At 40.9% G+C, this 21,313-nt stretch overlaps 1 protein-coding gene across 5 annotated transcripts in view; it reads right to left on the bottom strand.

The window, feature by feature from the left end:
- Positions 1–21,313, bottom strand: part of SNED1 (sushi, nidogen and EGF like domains 1) — a 3,096,442-nt gene that overhangs the window by 2,210,658 nt on the left and 864,471 nt on the right. For 2 of the 5 annotated variants that reach the window (XM_085634427.1, XM_085634430.1), the window contains one exon: positions 313–414. The exons of 2 other annotated variants lie outside the window; for them this stretch is intronic. In XM_085634427.1, coding sequence (XP_085490553.1) covers positions 313–414 — 102 coding nt within the window. Of the gene's footprint in view, positions 1–312; positions 415–15,180; positions 15,346–21,313 lie in introns of all 5 variants that reach the window. One more of the 5 variants, XM_085634426.1, reaches the window with a different exon arrangement.

The following is a 21,313-nucleotide window of genomic DNA, read 5'->3' as shown; positions in this document are numbered from 1 at the left end:
AATTAGACAGAGAGTGAACATTTGAAGAACAGTTACATTTTGCTAAAAGCGCAGAGTTCACGTAAGGCAGAGTGACATGGTTTGTGAACAAATGCACAGTAGGTCTAGTTTTAAGTAGATTTAAAAAATAATTGTGAAAAGTCAGTGGTGATGGTCATATATACACAGTTTACAAACTCAGTGCAGTGTGAACCGCTGTGAGAAACAATGGCTGCAGACTCACAATGTTATAGGGCGATTTTGGTTATGTAAAGAAAATAAATAAAATGAAGAGAATGGCAGCTTGAATGTGCATGCAGGTTATTAACCTACCAAATTCACAAAAAAGACCAAAGTATCCGAAAGGGCAATGGCAGGTGGCGTTCCCCTCTAAGCACTTTCCTCCGTTCCTACATCTGCATATCTCAGAAAGCTCTGAAATAGACGATGAAGAGACATAACAAGAATCACTTCACAAAGCATGTACAATGGTTTCTTCATTTTGCAAGGAAAATACAAAGCATTGGTAGTAGTTTTGGCACTTCAATTGGTGAAGGAGGTTAGGTCAACATTGCTGAGGTTTAAGGAATCGTTATAGTGATATTTATTTATATCTGAATTAAAAAAGAAAAGGTGGCCATGACAACATGACAACGAAGTCTGCAACATCCAACACTTGACATAAAATGTTAAAATGATCGAACCAGGAGAAAAAACTGTTTACAGTTCAATAAATGCTATGCTACATTTGCTCTTTCCTCCAATAGAGGCAGCAACAGCCGGATCTAACAAATCAGCATGGTTTACCCCCGAATTACGCTTTTTAAAACAACGCTGCAAAAAGTTGGAGAGACTATGGAGAAAAGACTTCTCCCACACCAAGAAGCTAGAATACAGAGCAACTCTACAAAGTTACAAAGGGGAGATTAAGAAAGCCCAAGCTCTATACTTTCAGGCGAAGACCGCCCTGGCTGTCAATTCTCCCAGGGAAACTTTCCGGATCGCAAAAAAGCTACTCAAAGTCCCTGATCCAGCGACGATTCCCGACCCTTCCGGTCGCCGGTGTAATGACCTTGCACTATTCTTTTTCTCCAAAATGGAAAACATTCTTAAGCTCCTCCCTTTGAAAGACAATGCCTTCATCACTAATAGTATAATCCCTAGTCGAGCCGAGAATGCCCTCCTTTTGGAGGCCATTACCCCTTTGACACTGGATTCCTTCCTGCCCATTTTAGCTTCAGTGAAAAGCGAATCGCCCCTTGACCCCGCACCCCTTAACGTATTGAAAATGGCTACCTCCATAGTCGCCGCCCCCATCCTTAGGATAATTAATGCCTCCTTTGCCTCGGGTTTGGTCCCCCCCCACCCCCCCCCCCGAGTGGAAAAGAGCCATGGTCAAAGCCCTTATAAAGAAACCCCACCTGGACCCTAATGACCTAGGCAATTACCGGCCTATTTCGCTCCTCCCTGGAGTAAGCAAGATGGCAGAAAAACATATCCCTGCTTTCCTTGAGTCCCACGACCTACTCCAACCATCGCAAACAGGTTTCCGTCCGCGCCAAGGAACCAAAACCGCACTGTTAGTAGTGGTAGAGGAATCAAGAAAGATTCTCGACTCAGGAGGCTCATCAGCGATCATTCTTCTCGACCTGAGCGCAGGCTTTGACACGGTGAACCATCAAATTCTGGCCCACCGTCTCAGGGACAGAGGAGTTTCGGGCCAAGGTCTCTCCTGGCTTCTATCTTTCTTAGAAGGAAGGTGCTTTCAGGTGTTTGAAGATGACATCTCCTCAGATCCCCTACCTTTGCAGTGTTGAGTCCCTCAGGGTTCTTCCCTGAGCCCGACTCTTTTTAATGTTTATATGGCTCCATTGGCGGACGGTGTTGCCCCTTTTGGAATCCATTTAGTGTCTTATGCCGACGACACACAGCTTGTCGTAGCTCTGAATCAAGCCGGTCAATCAACCTCTGACCTCCTCTCTTGTTTGGAGGAAGCGGCTAAATGGATGAGCCTTTCCCATCTTAATCTCAATGGCGACAAAACCGAGCTGATGTTGCTCGGCAACCATATGAGTACTAGCCTCAAGAACCTCTGGCCAGCCTGTATGGGTCCAGCTCCGGCCCCAAAGCCTGAAATAAAGAGCTTAAGCATTTGGCTCAACCAAGACCTCTCCTTTAAAACCCAAGCTAGGAGGACGGTAGCGTCATGCTTCGGCCTGCTTAAAATGCTTCGTAAAGTCCTGCCCTTACTCCCCCTTCCAGCTAAAAAGCTACTGACACAGGCTCTGATTCTATCTAGGATAGACTACGGCAACGCCCTTTATCTGGGAGCCCCCACCGCAGTGGTCGCTAGGCTCCAGATTCCTCAGAACGCGGCGGAGCAATTGCTCACTGGCATCAGCCACCGCTGCTCAGCGAAGCCTGCTCTGCGCTCCCTGCACTGGCTCCCAGTGCAGGAGAGAATCCACTTCAAGGCCCTGTGCGTAGCCCACAAGTCCATGGGAGGAAATGCACCTCCCATCATCAAAGATCTGATCCGCCCGTATAAAGCCGCCAGAAACCTTCGCTCCAACTCGCTCGATCTGGCAGAGGTGCCCAGAATCAAGAGATCTAGAAGCGGGGGCAGGCGTTTTTCATACAATGCCGCCAACCTTTGGAATGCATCCCACTTTCCCTCCGTAGGGAACACTCCCACTCCATCTTTCGGAAACATTTGAAAACCTGGCTTTTCCCATAATTCTGGATCCTCCCTTTGGTTTTTTATCCGCTTAGCGCTGGGATGCATCCGAGTAGCCATGCACTTTATAAAAACTAATTTAATTTCATTTCATTGGTTTAATAATTCTGCTCTTCATGGGGTATTCATGTTTTGTCAATTCTTCTTAAAGCATTAGACTGACACCCTTTGTTTCTTTGTTTTACTAAAATACGAGTCGTTCTGAATTGTTGCCACTACCTATTGACATGCATGCAATATCATAGACTAAAGTCCTCTTGGTCCTGTTTTCATTAGTTTTGCCTCTTTACAGGATTTACAGAACTGCTGAGGACAGCTAAAGCCCATATTGTGCTCCAAAATATTCTATGATTCTCTCTCTTCTTTGTCCCACAGAGCATGGTGTTCTATGGTGTTTGTGGTAGTGATGCATGTACCCCAGGGACCTGGCATTATGAGATCCCTGCCAATGTTGTGGAAGACAGTTGTAGAAAAGCTAAAGCTATATTGGAAGGGGATTGTGTAGAGATATTCCGCTGCACAATTGAAAGTAAACTGCCTAGCAGTTACTTCAGTTGTCTTATTTACTAATTTTCACTTAAAAAAATAGGATTTTTTTTATACATGTTTTATTCACTATTTCTGATATGCCTTTACAAGTACAAGCAATCATACAATAGGATATTTTATAGGAAATGAAAACTGAAAACCAAATCCCTTGTTCCTCACGGAATCTATCACAATGTCAGTTAGCTATTCTTCTTAAATGCTAAGAGATGCACTTATTGAAACCCTGCAGAAGGAGGTTCTCATTAGGAAGAGTGCCTAATCTAACATGTGTCAAGACTGAATGATCTGTTCATTTCCAGACCTACTAAAAAGGGGTTAGCTTCATTTATTTGTATCATCTACTAAAGAAACATGGCTACCCTACAAAACAGTTGCACTAACACTTGAAAATACCTTCTTGATGTAAAAACATTTCGATGTATAGATGTTTTCTTTGAACAAATAGGTGGGGGGAGTATGAAAGGCAGGCTCTAGGGCAGTGCGAGAAGTGCATCTGCACCTGGCGCTGACCTTGGGGGCACCGTGTTTAGAAATAATACAGGTTTAAAAAGCACCTGCTGCAGAGTTCTTTGTGTGCCCAGCAGTTTTCAGGCAAGAATAAAAATGTCAAGATAAGTCTGGTGATTAATGTTCCTGCTTGAGAGAGATCAGAGTTTTGTCTACTTGCAACTTCCGCTCACAATAAAGTAGTGCAGAGGGTTAATATGCCTGCTGCAATTAACATTTATCACGCAGATCACAAAACTTTATTTCATGTGGATAGCTCAAGTGAGTTACTGCTTTTGTCACAGAGATTCTGTTACTTGCAGTTGATAAGTTACAACTCTAATACAGAACAGTGAGCTATGAACTGTCATCAAAGAGCTGCATCAAAACTGCATCGTATAGGTTAAAAATGTATACATTTTTCCCTGTCTTTCCTAAGCCTAATGTTGATAAAAGGGGTTCATTTGGGTTTAAATTTAATATTTTTGGTAAAGCGAACTACTTTGGTACATTTTAAATGCTGAGTTTGTGCATCTCCAGACCAAACACTTCTAACACACTCCTAAAATAAACTGGCTACTAGTACAGATGACATGTGTTTGCTACACCTTGTAATCCTCATTGTCTTATGTAACATTTACTATACACTTACTTACACACGTATGATACATTGGCTCTTTATAATGTGTGTGATGTGTAAAATGCTCTGCACCCTACCCTATTATGAGTAGCGCTATAAAACAAATGAAATTGATGTGAGAGGAGCTATGAAGATCTGAGAGGTACTGTTGAAGTGTGGTAGTGAGAGAATTCGTGGAGGAGTTTTTTGTGGGGGGGTGCCAACAAAGATTGTCGTCCTGAGTGCCACGAGTGCTAAGGCCAGCCTTGGCTCAATTCATTGCAAAGGAAACATCGGAGATATTTCCTAATCTGGGAAAAGACAAGAAGATTGAGTCATTGAAAAAGAGTGCTTATGGACCAGATGTCTTGTTATGGAAAATCTTCAACACTCATTCTGAAAAGGATCACCGTTAACATCATCCAGTTGGGGGATGGGCGGATGATCATACATCGGCTGAGTTGATGTTCGTTCCTCCATAGTCCTCATGTTTGGGGACAAGACTTGAGGCATAAGACAATCAGCAACCGGTCTGAGTGACCAGCCCAAATGGGACTGGAAGCACCCTTATTGGGAGAGGAACTGGGGGTGGCCAAACAGCAACAAGAAAGAAAGGGAGCAAATAAGCTACACAACAACGCAAACTGAACATCTGGGGAGACCTTAGTGATGCTTCAAAAATACTATGGGAAGGAAGATCAGGGGAGACCTTGGTGATGCTTCAAAAAGACATGGGAAGGAAGGAATCAGGAACCTTTTTACAGACTATAATACTTAAACTTACCGTGCACTTTCCAAAGACTTCTGGATAGCACTGAGAGCTAAGAGACACTGCGCTGGTCTGGAATAACTTTTTAGAGGAATATTCCAAAGGATGATACAAGAGCCATGGGGTAGAAGTGAGACTGAAGAGCTGTGGCCCCACCTCTCCTTTCAGAGCATCCAAAGAACAGCCCAGATCGCCTAACCATGGGGAGGGACCACTACACGAGTGAATCAATTTAAGACAAAATGGCAGCGAATAAGGGAGGCAACAAGACCTGTCAACACCCCTAGACCAGATGAGGACAAAAATCCTAGGGGCAATAGAATAAACTAAACTGATGCTAAAAAATACCATAGACTCTATAGCTGTTAGAGGGAATCTCCTGATGGCTGACCTTCATAAAGTAAATGAAAGTTCACATTTGAAATGGAAAAGACAATGACAAGTCTGACAACAGATGTGGTGAACCTAAAATCCTTATCCACTCTGTCTCTGACCTTTTTTGTCTCCCTGAGGATCATATTGGCGAGGCTGAGAGCAGCTCTTGACAGAACAACCTCGACCTTGTGGGGTTCCCACCAGGGCAGATGGAGAAACCTGAGAGCTCTTCCTAGAGCAATGGATAAAGAACTCAATCCAACCAAAGTGACTGTTGCTATTTGATGTGATAGAGATTGTCCACAATACTCTGCCCCCTCCTACCCCAACCGACTGCCACCGAAAGCAACTCCGTAAACCAGAAAACGCAGCTGAGAACCCTTTACAGAACATCTGTTTAAATCGGGATCAGGCTCACTTATGTGACCAATGGCAAGGAAAGCTGCTATACAATGGACTGAGATGCAAAATAAACATATTTTACCAATGAATGATTAAGTATTGTCTATGCTTCGAAGTGCAGGGCTATGAAGAGGTAAAATTTGAGGTTGGAGATAATAATCTATAATTGACAAAAAAGGGGGAAGACACTCATGAGATAAGTACGGATTCATGGAGTGAGGACCTGGGGAGAGAGGTGAGGACCCCTAGGCTTGTGTGCAGAGCAGCAATAACAGAGATAATAGACCTTCCCCCAGGTAGAGCTAGTAAATTAGCATAGGGCATCTGAGGGGACAGGCCTAACCTGGCTGGACAGCTTGACCCTTCAGTCCGTCTGCCATGGAAGCCAGTGACCCTCTGCATAAAACATCTAAGATAGCATGGGATTAGAGCTCTGTAAGTGCAGGTAGACAAATATAGAATTCTGTTTTTTAACAGACAAAATGGAAAGGCATCAGTTGTTCAGTTCTCAGAGGGCCTGATTCACAAAGGTAAACAAACACTTTTGTGTAAGTTTATCATTTTTGGCAATATAAACCAATTTCACGAATATTATCTTTATGAATGCCTGTCTTAACCCGCTGTGAGTGCAGAGGCTCTGCAGTCGTAAATATACTACTCTTAAAATTGCTTCGTAAATAGCAAACAATTGTGAAATTACATGTACGAATATCTTTGTGAATCAGGCCCACAGTGTTTAAACATGGTGAGGAGGGAAAGGCCACTTATTAGATACACATAGCATTATAGATGGACAAAGGATAGATGTAGGATACTGTACGGCACACACCTGGACAGTGCACATGGAGAAGTGCTAAGGTTAGTTTACATGAGATGCAAGACACAGAGATGACATCTACAAAATACCTACATAACAATTAAATGGCTGGAAATATTAAATAGAACCATAAAAATATACACATGAACTGTAAGGAGCCCTAATGGTTACACGAAGAGGTGCAGAAAGCATACCTACTTTAAAAGACACGCTAAAGGAATCACTTTCCTCAAAAAGCCATACCTGATAGACACAGAGGAGACTAAACTTCACATGAAATGGGCAGTCTAGTTATACTCTCCTCCAAATATTGCACCATGCAAGAACTGTGACAATATGAGTTGCAATTGGGGTGCCCTTTCAACATAGGTACGCTCCAGAGGACATAGAGGGTAGGCACATACTAGTTCAGGGTCTTATGGATGGAAGGGAGATATGTCTCAAAACATATATGCCCTAAACAAAGATAAATGACCTACTACTGGATTCTGTTAGTCTTGGTCCTTCTCAACAAATATCTACCAATAGGGTGAGCACAGGACTTTAATTAATCTAGATCAACCTCCCCAACTGCCCCAAGATTTGAAAGAAACCAGCAATAACTGGAGCACTGTCTGAGGTCAAGGACAATTATTTTTATGTTCCTCAGCAATTCATTGCACATACCTTAGATTCGACCGAATCCTAATCTCACAAGACCTAAGAACACAAATTCAGACTCCTCAATATCTAAATCGATTTCTCTCAGAGCATACGCCACTCATGATATAGTTTAATGGAAGTAGACAGAGCACCTGAATTTCCACATGGACATTAAACACTAAAGCCTTGAGCCTTCCAATATATGGATGACCTTAGAAACCTATCTGGAAACTATCTGGGTTATCAAAGTTGGAGAGCAATGAGGAACACACCTCCTGACCCCTGTGTTGCAGAACAATTGGAAAATAAGAAAGATCTTGAGAAGGAAGATGAATGCTGACATTCACACAAGGAGGAGAGTTGTGCTTTAAAATTGTATCCAGAAAACAAATCCTGTGGCAGTGGAGCCATCCTGTATAGGGGCAGCATCATTAAGTAGTACAAAGCCTATCCAGGCATTAGAAATATATCCTCAAATGATAATAAAGCAGTAGCATTCAAGCCTGTGGTGAAGGGTGAACTTAGCAAACTGAAGTCACTTTCACCAACAATCAGATAAGTAAAGCAATAAAAGCACACAAGAATCTACTAGCTGGTTGGGGCATATGGATAGTAGACCCAATAAAGATAAAATATTCCACAATTTCTAAACAATCAAAACGTGTGCTACGCAAGATGAAGGATTCAGGACTAGCACATTGAGGCAGGGAAACACTTATTTCAACACTAAAAACGCAAAAAGGCAGAAGTGTGTGCACACTACGTGGCACAATAGACAACAAATGGACGTGGCTGCAAGCCAAAATTCACCAATAGCCCTAAAACCCTATGAAATCCCCTGAATCACCACACCCCAATATGATCCTGGAACATAAGGGGAATCAACATGCTAGATTCCAATCCAGAGCTAATTGGTGAATTAAGAAATTGTGATATTTTATTTTTACAAGTGGCCTGGCTTCCTGTCCCTAGTCCATAGCCGGATTATATTGAGTTATACTCCCTTGCAATAATATAGAAAAAAGGGAGGGCACCCCTCAAGTGGGGTGTCCATCTATATTCCCAATCACCTAGTAGTTGATGTTTCCATGATTGCTGAAGGGAAAAGAGACTTCATCTTTGTCAAATATGCTGCAACATCAGATAAGATGAGAAAAATGCCACCATTAATAACTGGCAATATTTACATCATCCCGAAAGCAGATAAAAAGAAGGAAATTGTTGTAGCCCTACAACTGACACGTTGTACTCAAAGGCTATTCCATATGGATGCTTTCTGGTTAATAACCACAATATTTCAATGCAAACCTCTTCCAAATGGAAGAAGAATCAGTGTGGCAACAATATCATGACAAGCCACTAAGATACCAGATGAACAAAAGATAAAGAAATAAAAAAGGAAGTAAAAGAAATAAGGACTTCCAGGAAGAACATTTAGGAAAAAAGAAATTAACATAAGAAAGGCAATGGGTCATTTTGCATAAAGACGCAAAATTTAAAAAAACTTGAGCTAATTCTATTTTTTGGTAAACCAGCTGTCAGCAAGAAAAGCCCAATCAACCACCATAAACATAACTGCAGCCACCTGGACAAGTTATATAAAAAAACTATACTAATAACATCAGATGGAAAATAAACAAAAACACTGCAAGGAGCTATCAAAGGAAGTGCAGACAAGCTATTAATATCACGTAAAAAAGTGGATAATGTAATGAAGAACATGCGCTCCACAGGCGCTTCCGGATCCAATGGCATCCCCTCCTTTTTCGTCAAATCAACCAAACAAAAATGGGTGAAAATGTTTTCCACTCTTTTAGAACTGTCTGGATACTAAGATGATACTTGACAGCTGGTGAGGGTTCCTGCTAGTACCAATCCATAAAAAGGGATCTTAAAACCCCCGTAAAACTTCAGTCTCATTACAGTTTTGGATGTTAATAGCAAATGTTTTTGCAAAAATATTAAACTAAGAATTAGAACAATGGAAAACAGAACACTATCTGATCCCTGCAAAGTAAACAGGAATGAATGAATCGAACAAAAACTTTATTCGGTTTTAGTAAACCGTAAAAGTCTCACATAAAAAATACAAAAAATGCATAGAAAACATAAAACTAGCCAAAAGCCGAGTAGCATACTTGAAATTCATGAAAACATATCAAGGCTGTCTGAATCAAGTCTACAGAAGTTCATTATCATTATTCAGACACAATAAAACGATGATCATTCAGATATGTATAAATATGCGAATTTAAGAGAGACATGTTAACATTTTCTGACACAACACAAAACCCTAAATCATTCCTTGAAATGCATAGGGACTTTTAACAGAAACCAGGTAAATAGAATAGGAAGATATTCAATCAGGTAATTACAAGCTACTGTGGTGCAGGACTTTCCTAAATAACAAATGAGTTCAAACATAACACATAACTCTGCAAGTAAGACATTCTACGAAAGTGAAGTGTCTTTTCAAAGTGCCAAGCAGGTTTGGATCAAATGGGATCCATTATGCTTTGTTCAAATAGGTATAAGATAATTTAAGTATCTCCTGGTTTTCTAGGATGCAGGGCTAAATAGATCATATACAACTTAAGATTTTCAGAAGTAAACAGCAGTTTGGAAAGGAAGTTGTATTGAGGATAACCTAGTTTGCCTTACGTCACTGATTGACCAAGTAATGTCAAGGAAAGGACCTCAACTCTGTGCAGCCTTCATCGACTTCACTACAGCCTGTGATTGTGTAGGAAGAGGAAGGCTATGGCATACATTAGCTACATGGAATATTACATCTTCCCTTCCAAGAGCAATAACATGCATAAACACAGACACTTGAGTTAAAATCAAAGTAACCTTCAATTGGGCAACAAAGGAAAAGATTCAGACAAATAGAGGCTTAAAGCAAGAGTGTATTTTGGCCCCACTACTTTTCAATCTATATTTAGCAAAAGAAAACAATGCACTAAGCCTTTCCTCCAAAGCTAGCAGGTAGTACAATTTAATATTAGTTGATCAAACACCTATGGGATCCAAGGATCCTGGATGTGCTGGTTGCTTACTGCAATACAAATAACTTTAAAATCAAAAGCACAAGATAAAAAAGAATAGTTTTTCACAGCAAAGTAATCAAGAAGGGCCTATGGTGCCTGGAAACCAAGGGAATGGAGAGGGTAAAATCATACAAACATCTGCGTGTCTGGATATGAAAAGAGGACACTTTGCAACTCATTTGAACATATTAAAGGCCACTACTTCTGCACTGTACTACATATTTCAAATATTGTTATAAAATCTAACAGTTCAAGATGTGACAGCAATATGCAAGTTGGTTAGATGCAAATTACGGCAGACATTAACATTTTGAATGCTCGCATTCAAAAGTAAGCTGAACAACTCATTGGGCAAGGCCCAATGCAGATGCTAATGATGGCTCTTTAATTCGCCCAATTCTACAGTCTCTTCCCAAATTCGCCTCAAATTCAATTTTACAATGCAAGATTTGACACTCAATGCTATAGTTTGGGCATACTGCATGAGGCTAAAAGTAGCCGGAACTAATTCCCTAAATCATCATAAAGAACAAGCATTAGCATAGCCAATAGGTCTCGCCTTTGGGACCTTATAAGTGTTTATCCATGCAACAGTTGATGCTGATGTACCAAAGATATTGCGCTGCATAACTAAATATATATAAGATCCCAAAGGCGAGACCTATTGGCTATGCCAATGCTTGTTTTCGTTTATCATTCTAAGACGGTGAATGCCCAACTTAGAGTGGCAACTTAAATATGAAATGAAATAAAACGTGTGCAAAAGCCTGTTACTAAAAGGTGCGGCCCAGTACCAAATTACAGCTGGTGTCCCCCACCCCACAAATGTTAAAAAATAAATAAAATAAAACTAAAATGCAGATTGGCACGAGAGGGGGAGAAAAGTAGGAGTTCTCGCTAGAAGGGAACCAGTAAACTCTGAATAAGTGGCAGGGATGAGCAGGAGGAGCAGTGGAGCAAAGCAGATTGGGGTTATAAAAAAAGAACAAGTGGGGCAGGAAGCGGAGGTGGGAGATGCAGCAGACAAGCTGGGGAGTGGAAAAGCAACATGGAAAGTGTGTGAAGGGTGCCTGGGCTGTGAAGGGGGAGAAGCACACAAGAGAGAGGACAGAGAGTAAGAAACACATGCACTCTCATGCACTCTTTTCGAGTGCTTATACAAAAAGCACTGAACTCGGCATTTTTATTCTTCTAAAACGCTCAGATATGTAAACTACAAAATTTTTAAACCTGGTAAAAGTGTCAACTTTTTTACACCGTTACTACACTCATTTGTGAAAACCAACGTCACCTTAAATTGTAGACCAGCCTGAAGGGAAACAACGGATATCAATAGCAAAAAAGTGAATTATGCGACAGTAATTTACATAGGGAATAAATAACTTCAAACATACCCAAATATAACACGCTTGCTTGATTATACCGCGTGGACGGTAAATTGCAACTACTTTTCTCACATATAGTTAATGGAGCACAAAGAAAGCAAAGGTTCTGATTTTCTCGTAACCTTTCCAAACTCGTCTTATTGTCTAGATGTAAAGTTTGACACATTGTTTATGTTCTTATAGTAAAGACAAGAGAACGGCTATATTTTCTTTGTGTTGGCCATAATGAGGTCATAGATGGGAGGTGGGAAAGATTAAAGTCCGGGGAAATAAAAGAAAGGAAAAGTTCTCGAACTCGGTGCCTCGGTGCCTCTGACTATAAAGTAGAGGAAAAACGCCCCAAATATTTCGCAATTGCAGATTTGAGGTGAGGAAAATGATAAAACATCCATGATGGACTGGGAGCAGTGTTCGCAGACCTGGCCCTGGGTCTGCAGACTTGCACTTCCAGTGAATCCACACTGGGGCAACAAACCAAAAAACAAGCAGGAAGTGGGATAAGGGAGGGGGGTAGGGCATGTCGCGCGCACTAAGGGGAGAGAGGCACGCAGGCTGGGAAATGGTGTGCACTTTCGCGGCCGCTTTGATGTTCTCAGTGGCCGTGCGGCTCACTGAGAACATCAAAGCGGCCGCGAAAGTGATCACGCAGGCTGACAAATGGTGCACGCGCCCGGCGCACATGCACTGTAGCTGGAGGCCTGAAAGGCCACTAGATTGCACTTCCAAAACCCAGCTTACTAAAACTCTCGCTAGAGCAACGTTAAAGCGCTGGCTCAGGCGAAACCTAAAAAAGGGCAAGTCCAATTAGGACAAATACTTCGATGAGTGATCCGAGATCCAGAAGCTGAGCAAATATGCAAAAGTAATATTTCCAATAAACATATGGCAAATGTGTTAATGAAATAGGTTAAAATTATATCGACAAGCTAGGACTTGTCCGAACTGAGCAGGAAAGCAGATGGGAAGTTGGCTAAAAATCTTTATGACTCTCCAAAATGCCCGGCATATCTAAAACAACTACTCTCTCTTGTCATAAAAATAGAAGTGGTAAGGCTGATATGTGAACTCATAAATCTAAAGGCATACTGCTATGGAAGATTAAGCGGTAATGCTGATCTACTCTGCAGACTGTGTGGGCTAATTGCTAATTCATGTATGTGGAGACAACTAATGAGGCAAAGGTGATACTGGTTGCTACTGATATTCCGAGGTTTAAATATATAAAACTACACCGAGGCGATAGAAAGTCAGGTAAAGGGCAATCCAATCAACTGACAGCCAGATTTTTTAAATTCATTAGTTTTACAATAAAGGTATAGAACAAGGATAAGAACATACTATTCCCCGAAGGTAAAAGCATAGGTGACCCATAAGAAATGACTGAAGCAATGCACAACATAGAAGTGATATAGGGTAATTAAGCAAGAAACACAGGGAATAGATCACATGCAGCAAAAAGATATCTGAATGCTTCTTTTCATGGTTTTAAATTACTATTAACTTTGTCTTTTTATATCCCCTTGTTTTACTTTTTGTAAGCATGTTTGATATTTCTTTGTGAAATGCGTAATGATTTAAAATAATCATATAATATCTATCTATCTATCTACCTATCTATCATCTGGAAAATAATTAGTGGATGACAGACGCCAGGACCACTGAATGGAAGTCCCTTAAAGCTCTAGTAACTGGGAAGTATATGAGCAAAATGTATGGTATAAAGCAAGGACTGCAGTACAATCTACCACAGAGGCAAGCTAGCAGCATTGCAGAAAGAGGAACTGGGAGGCTCACAGCATTAAACAGAACTACTAGAGGATAAAAGGGCAGTAGAGACAACCTGGAACACCTTAGATAGGCCCACCCTTACAAAAATGTAGGCAAAAATTACAAAAGAGGGATTTAAATAGAGGACACTCTTAGCCTAGCTAGTAAAAAAAGAGAGACACTCTTCCTTAATATTTGCTCTAAATAAACCTGATGGAACAGTAGTGGAAACACAGGCTAGCACCAACAACGCACTCTCTCAGCATTTGGCTAATTTATATAAATGACCAGTGCTAACTCTTGAAATCTCATTAACACAATTCTTGTAAATGATCAAGCTTCCAACACTCACTTCAGATCAGAGAGCAGAACTAGACACAAAGTAACTCATTGCAGCTATATATGCTGAAACAACAGTTGATGGACAGAATGCAGAACAATGTCATACATTCACCCCAGTACAGAGATCTGGGCCTAAATCCATCGTTTTTTTGCTCACCAAGCCATTCCAGTTTGAACCTACCCATATGCAAATCAGTCTTGACCCTGTGCCTCATTGGAACAGTCCAGCCCAAACTGCCAAGCCAGGTCCTCCCTGGACTGGAAACAAGCATCCTAGGACCGGTTTCGGGGTTTCAAACCTCTTCAGCCAGGATAGCTTGATTCCAGTGGCATGGAGAGCACGGGACTCACATCTGAGCATACCCGTCCCACTCGGGGTGACAAATGCAAAAAACAACAGTTGATGGACAGAATGCAGAACAATGTCATACATTCACCCCAGTACAGATATCTGGGCCTAAATCCATCGGGAAGGCATGGCTAGGCAGTTCGGGCTGGACTGTTCCCATGAGGCACAGGGTCAGACTGATTTGCATATGGCCATGTCTGAACTGGGGTGGCAGAGTGGGCTAAAGAACTGTGATGGATTAAACCCAGATCTGTTGACTGGGTGTGAGTGTTTGATTGGTTCTGATGCTCCGTCTATCACCATCCCCTTTTGTACCGCTTTGTTCGCCATAAGTTGGCAGGGTATGCTCAGACGTGAGTCCCTTGCTCACATTGCCACTGGATTCAAGCAAGCCTGGCTGAAGACGGCTGAAATGCCAGAAACCGGTCCTAGGAAGCTTGTTTCCGGTCCAGGGAAGGCATGGCTTGGCAGTTCAGGCTGGACTGTTCCCATGAGGCACAGGGTCAGACTGATTTGCATATGGCCATGTCTGAACTGGGGTCCCTTGCTCACTTTGCCACTGGATTCAAGCAAGCCTGGCTGAAGACGGCTGAAATGCCAGAAACTGGTCCTAGGAAGCTAGTTTCCGGTCCAGGGAAGGCATGGCTTGGCTTGGCAGTTCGGGCCGGACTGTTCCCATGAGGCACAGGGTCAGACTGATTTGCATATGGCCATGTCTGAACTGGGGTGGCAGAGTGGGCTAAAGAACGGTGATGGATTAAACCCAGATCTATTGACTGGGTGTGAGTGTTTGATTGGTTCTGATGCTCCGTCCATCACCCCCCCCTTTTGTACCGCTTTGTTCGCCATAAGTTGGCAGGGTATGCTCAGACGTGAGTCCCTTGCTCACTTTGCCACTGGATTCAAGCAAACCTGGCTGAAGACGGCTGAAATGCCAAAAACCGGTCCTAGGAAGCTTGTTTCCGGTCCAGGGAAGGCATGGCTTGGCAGTTCGGGCTGGACTGTTCCCATGAGTAACAACAAAAATACCAATACTGATATTAAGCTTGCGCTCCACTTTTCTTATGTGGGAACATTCTGAAAGGAAACAAAAATGAACAGTGACCTCTTTTTCAGTCGATATAATCAATAAATTTTTGGGAATATTTTTTCTCTTTACCTCATGGTGTATTTACAGCGCTTAGTTAGAATTAATAACTGTACATATATAGACACACTTATTTACATCCTACTTACATTTCAAAACATTCATATCTACATTCACTCCCATACCGAACTGGACAGTCCAGAAACAAACATACACTCTACAAACAGATTCAATGATTTCTTCAAAAGACATAAATTTGAATCAGGCCACAGAACAGTATTACACTCTGTAAAAAATGTAATATTTTAGGTGATTTTCGGGGTCCTTTAGGCCAAAGGTCTAGGGTCGACGCGTTTCAAGCCCCTTGTATACCGGGGCTCTCATCAGGACCTGGGAGCTGAAAACAGAACACAAGGGGGGTCTTACTAGGCTGTCTCCACCTTTAAAAATTGCAAAAGCGTACTTCATATCGAAAAATACCTGTAGTTGGTGCTCTATGGGTCATCCACAAGACCTCTTGATGTCTATGATCTAAACAACGATATAAACCAAAATCCAGTTTCAACTAAACCATAATCAATCTTAAAAAGAAGACACCCATTCAAACAAGTGACATTCTTCATGTATGCTTACGTGCAGAAATGGCGGGGTGGAATGAATCTGAAAAGGTGAAATGGAAGAGTGTAAGCATTTGCAATGTCTTCGGGGTGCCAAGAAACTTACATTGTTATTGTCTGTGCGCTCACCGATTAATTAATCGGAATGATAAGTATTTGACTGGATTCAGGGGGAGGCGCGCACTGACTGGTTGGATTGAGCCAGCGCGCATGCTGATCCGTTAAAATTCCGTTACTTATGAGTACCTAGGGCGGGTAGAAGCTTGCCTACCTTTGGTCGTGTTGTTCTTCTTCTTATGTTGCAACTTCGTGTATCTTCTTATCCGACGTGAATAAATCACTGTGGGGTGAAAGAGGAAACGTCAAAGAAGCGTTTTCTCACCGTGACGGCGGATTTATTTTCATTTGGGGCCGCGTGTCTTCTTCGTACCTGTGTTCGCTGATTACTTCTCATCAAACTCGGAGGGGATGGACTTCCGCGTTGATCTCTCACTTCACGTGAGATTATAGCCATCTCAGGAACCTTTCTTGCCTTCTGGGTAATGTAGTTCCCAGCGTTTTAATTAAACCAAAGAATGTATTACGGTGTGAAATGTCGAGTCCTTTTCTCGAAATTTACTTTTCTACGAATCGGAAAAACCACTGTTTAACATTCTTTGAATTTGTCGCGGATGGTGGATTCAGTATAAATCTTAATCTGTCAGTGTTTTGAATATGGAAACTTTATTGTTCGGCTTTCATTTTGCCCATCTATCCGTCATTCCACAATTAGGATGTTGCACAGGGGGGGGGGGAAAGGAAAACGGTTCGATATTGCGATATGTCAATCAATTTGGATTCTGCCTGTATCTCCACTGGGCTTCAGTTGGAAAAACCTGTTAGTGCACAGGAGAGGATCTAATTGTGATGTATTTCCAATGCTAGGAGAGATTGGCGGTGTGAGGGAAGCAGAGTGTTTTATCCAAGATTGTAAATCTCTGATAATTCATTCAAGCCATCCATGGCTGTATTGAATTTTACTATAAGCATGGCTTCACGCCTTGAGAGTTGTCGTTCCAGATCACCTCCTCTTGAGTCAGATTCAATTTTAGAAATGACCGTCCATTTTAAATCTGTTGTTTGGTGGTTGTGTGTTTTCCAATGTTGAACTAGTGGAGCGTTTTGTACATTTTTATTAATCCGTGATTTATGTTGGGAGATTCGGACTCTAATTTCCTGGCTAGTTTTCCCTATATACAACTGACCACAGGGACAGCGGATTGCATAAATCACATTTTTGCTTTTGCAGTTTGTGAAGCATTCATGTTTCCAATAGATTGAATTGTGTACAAACAGAGTCCCTTCTTCGGTGGACGGACAGCAGGCACATGTGCCACATTTATGGTGGCCAGTGATTGGTGGCAGTCCAACGTAATCTCTTAGTGATTTTTTGATTGTTGATGGCATGGAGGCACGCACTATTTGATTAGCAATACTGCGATTTTTCTTAAAGGCAAAAAGTGGATTGTCGCTTAAAGTGGGATCTAAGTTCTTAACTAAATGCCAATTCTGGCAGATAATCTTCTTTAATGAATTGGAGTTTGGACAAAATGTTGAGACACACACGATCTTCTTCAGAGGGGATTTTTCTTTTTGTACTAGGAGTTCTTCACGTGGTGTCCACCACGCTCTTTTCATAGCTTTTTTTAGTAGTTTTTTCGGGTACCCTCTCTTTTTTAAGTTTTCCAGCAGATTTGTTGCATGTAGAAAATATTCGTCCTTGTAAAAGCAATTTCTTCTGATCCTGAGAAATTGCCCGAAGGGCAAGTTCTCTCTTAGATTTCTAGGATGACTGCTTGTGAAGTGTAGTGCTTTATTACGATCTGTTGGTTTTTTAAATAGTGTGGTCACAAGTCCATTGTTGGCTGGATATACCTCCACATCCAAAAAAGGTATCCTGGTCATTGAGTGGTTCAAACTAAATTTGATATCTGCCGTTCGATTGTTAAGCCAGTCATGGAACAGATCTAAGTTATGTTCAGTATCGGTCCAAATCATAAAAACATCGTCTATATATCGGACCCATTTTCCAATGTGCTGGGAGAATGGGTTGTCATTGTAGACGAATTTTTCTTCATATTTTGCCATGAAGAGGACTGCCAGTTCAGGAGCGAATGGACAACCCATTGCTACTCCTCTTGTTTGGTAATAAAATTCTCCTTTGAAATTAAAATAGTTCTTCTTCAGAGCGAAACTGGCTAGGTCCATAATGAATTCCGTGGGAACTCTCATTGGTCTTGGTCTGCTCTCCAAATACAAGTTTATCACTGACAGTCCTTCATCCTGTGGTATTTGAGTGTACAACGAGACAACGTCCAAGGTGACTAGATGATGTCTGTTTTGTTCAAAAAATGATTGTTCCAAATGATTAATGAAGTCGGTCGTGTCACGTATGAATGAGGGTACTTCTTGAATAAATGGTTTTAGAAAAAAATCTACAAATTTTGATATTGGTTCCAAAAGGGATTCGCAACCAGAGACTATCGGTCTGCCGGGTGGTGTTGAAGCATTTTTATGTACTTTTGGCAGTACATAGAATAGGGGAATCCTCGGATTTTTATTCTGAAGGAACTCAAATTCTTTTTTGTTTAGAAATCCTTGTTGTAAGCCACTTTCGAGTATGGGAAAAAGTAAATTTTGAAGCTCTATTGTTGGGTCATTCCTAATTTTCCTGTAGCAGTTATTATCTTGTAGTTGCCTCAACACCTCTTCGGTGTAATCTAAGGTGTCCCAAACTACAATTGAGCCACCTTTATCAGCCTGCTTTATTATAATGGATGAGTCTTTCTGTAGATTTTGAAGTGCTTGTGTCTGGGATTTGGAAGTATTGAATTTCACCCATCTTTTTTTCTTTTCCATCTCAGTAATTGCTGATAAGATTGTTTTTTCAAAGGTGACCACCTCTTTTGGGATTTTACTTGTGGGAGGACAAAAAGACGATTTTCTCTTTAGGCCAGTATTTTCTGTCAATTCCATACTTGGGTTCTGGGCAAAAAAGGTTTTTAACCTTATTTTCCGACAAAATTCTATAGCTTCCATTTTTAGTCGTACGAAGTTTGTATTTTTGGCGGGGACAAATGATAGCCCTTTTTCCAAAATGCTCTGTTCGTCTTGAGTCAAGATCTTTTTAGAAAGATTGTACACTAATGATGGCTCTAATTTTTGTAGTTTTGTCGTCGAGTGGACATTTCCCATGGTTGGGAGTTGAATCTGACTCTTCCTCGCGATTTCTGCTGGCCCCTGCCTAAAAAAGGCGTCTGTTGTTGTTGTTGTTGCTGTTGGAAGTTACCTCGTCTGCTATTATTTCTATATTCTTCGCTTGTCTCTCCTTCACTGCCGCTTGAGGAGGATGAAGTATTGGAGAAGGTGATGAAATTTTTAGATGACCTGCCTTGGTATTCTGAGAGATATCTGCGTGAGTCTGCTCGGAGATAGAAATCTGGCTGTAAATAAGGATATGTTTTTTCCAGGGAAAAGTTCCTTTTGTCTTTATCAAATTTGTTGCCTTTTTGATTTACTGTATAGTCTCTAAAATCTCCAATTTCTTTTTCAACTTTATCCAATAGAGCTTTTGAGTCCGTGATGATTTGGTTCGTTTTAATTTCGGATTCTAGTATCTCAATTTCCTCTAATTGTTGTTTCGAGAGACGTTGTGCGGTTTCTACTGTTAAGACCATCAGGTCTCGGCTGCACTTTGTCTCGAATTGGCTGTATCCTTTTTTGTATTGTGGATCGTCCGTAAATATGACAGGGATGTTTTTAATTTGTAGGCCTCCTGGGATAGTTCCTGCTTTTAGATGTTGAATCAGGAAGTGTCCATGCAAGTCCGTCCGTGGTGTGAAATGTGAAATGTGATGTGGTGTGAAATGTGAAATGTGATGTGGTGTGAAATGTGAAATGTGAAATGTGATGTGGTGTAAAATGTGAAATGTGATGTGGTGTGAAATGTGTGATGTGGTGTGAAATGTGTGATGTGGTGTGAAATGTGAAATGTGATGTGGTGTGAAATGTGAAATGTGATGTGGTGTGAAATGTGTGATGTGGTGTGAAATGTGTGAAATGTGAAATGTGAAATGTGATGTGAAATGTGATGTGAAATGTGAAATGTGATGTGAAATGTGATGTGAAATGTGATGTGAAATGTGATGTGAAATGTGAAATGTGATGTGAAATGTGAAATGGGATGTGAAATGTGAAATGTGATGTGAAATGTGATGTGAAATGTGATGTGAAATGTGAAATGTGATGTGAAATGTGATGTGAAATGTGAAATGTGATGTGAAATGTGATGTGAAATGTGATGTGAAATGTGAAATGTGATGTGAAATGTGAAATGTGAAATGTGATGTGAAATGAAATGTGAAATGTGATGTGAAATGTGATGTGAAATGTGAAATGTGATGTGAAATGTGAAATGTGATGTGAAATGTGAAATGTGATGTGAAATGTGATGTGAAATGTGATGTGAAATGTGATGTGAAATGTGAAATGTGATGTGAAATGTGATGTGAAATGTGAAATGTGATGTGAAATGTGATGTGAAATGTGATGTGAAATGTGATGTGAAATGTGATGTGAAATGTGATGTGAAATGTGAAATGTGATGTGAAATGTGATGTGAAATGTGAAATGTGATGTGAAATGTGATGTGAAATGTGAAATGTGATGTGAAATGTGATGTGAAATGTGAAATGTGATGTGAAATGTGATGTGAAATGTGATGTGAAATGTGATGTGAAATGTGATGTGAAATGTGAAATGTGATGTGAAATGTGAAATGTGAAATGTGATGTGAAATGTGAAATGTGAAATGTGATGTGAAATGTGAAGTGAAATGTGATGTGAAATGTGAAATGTGAAATGTGAAATGTGATGTGAAGTGAAATGTGATGTGAAATGTGATGTGAAATGTGATGTGAAATGTGAAATGTGATGTGAAATGTGAAATGTGATGTGAAATGTGATGTGAAATGTGATGTGAAATGTGATGTGAAATGTGAAATGTGATGTGAAATGTGATGTGAAATGTGAAATGAGATGTGAAATGTGATGTGAAATGTGATGTGAAATGTGAAATGTGATGTGAAATGTGATCTGAAATGTGATGTGAAATGTGATGTGAAATGTGAAATGTGATGTGAAATGTGATGTGAAATGTGATGTGAAATGTGAAATGTGATGTGAAATGTGATGTGAAATGTAATGTGAAATGTGATGTGAAATGTGAAATGTGATGTGAAATGTGATGTGAAATGTGAAATGTGAAATGTGATGTGAAATGTGATGTGAAATGTGAAATGTG

This window comes from Triturus cristatus, chromosome 11 (genome assembly GCF_964204655.1).
Source record: "Triturus cristatus chromosome 11, aTriCri1.1, whole genome shotgun sequence".
NCBI lineage: Eukaryota > Metazoa > Chordata > Amphibia > Caudata > Salamandridae > Triturus > Triturus cristatus.
Note: the sequence above shows the minus strand (reverse complement) of the source record. Positions and strands in the feature narration are given on the sequence as shown.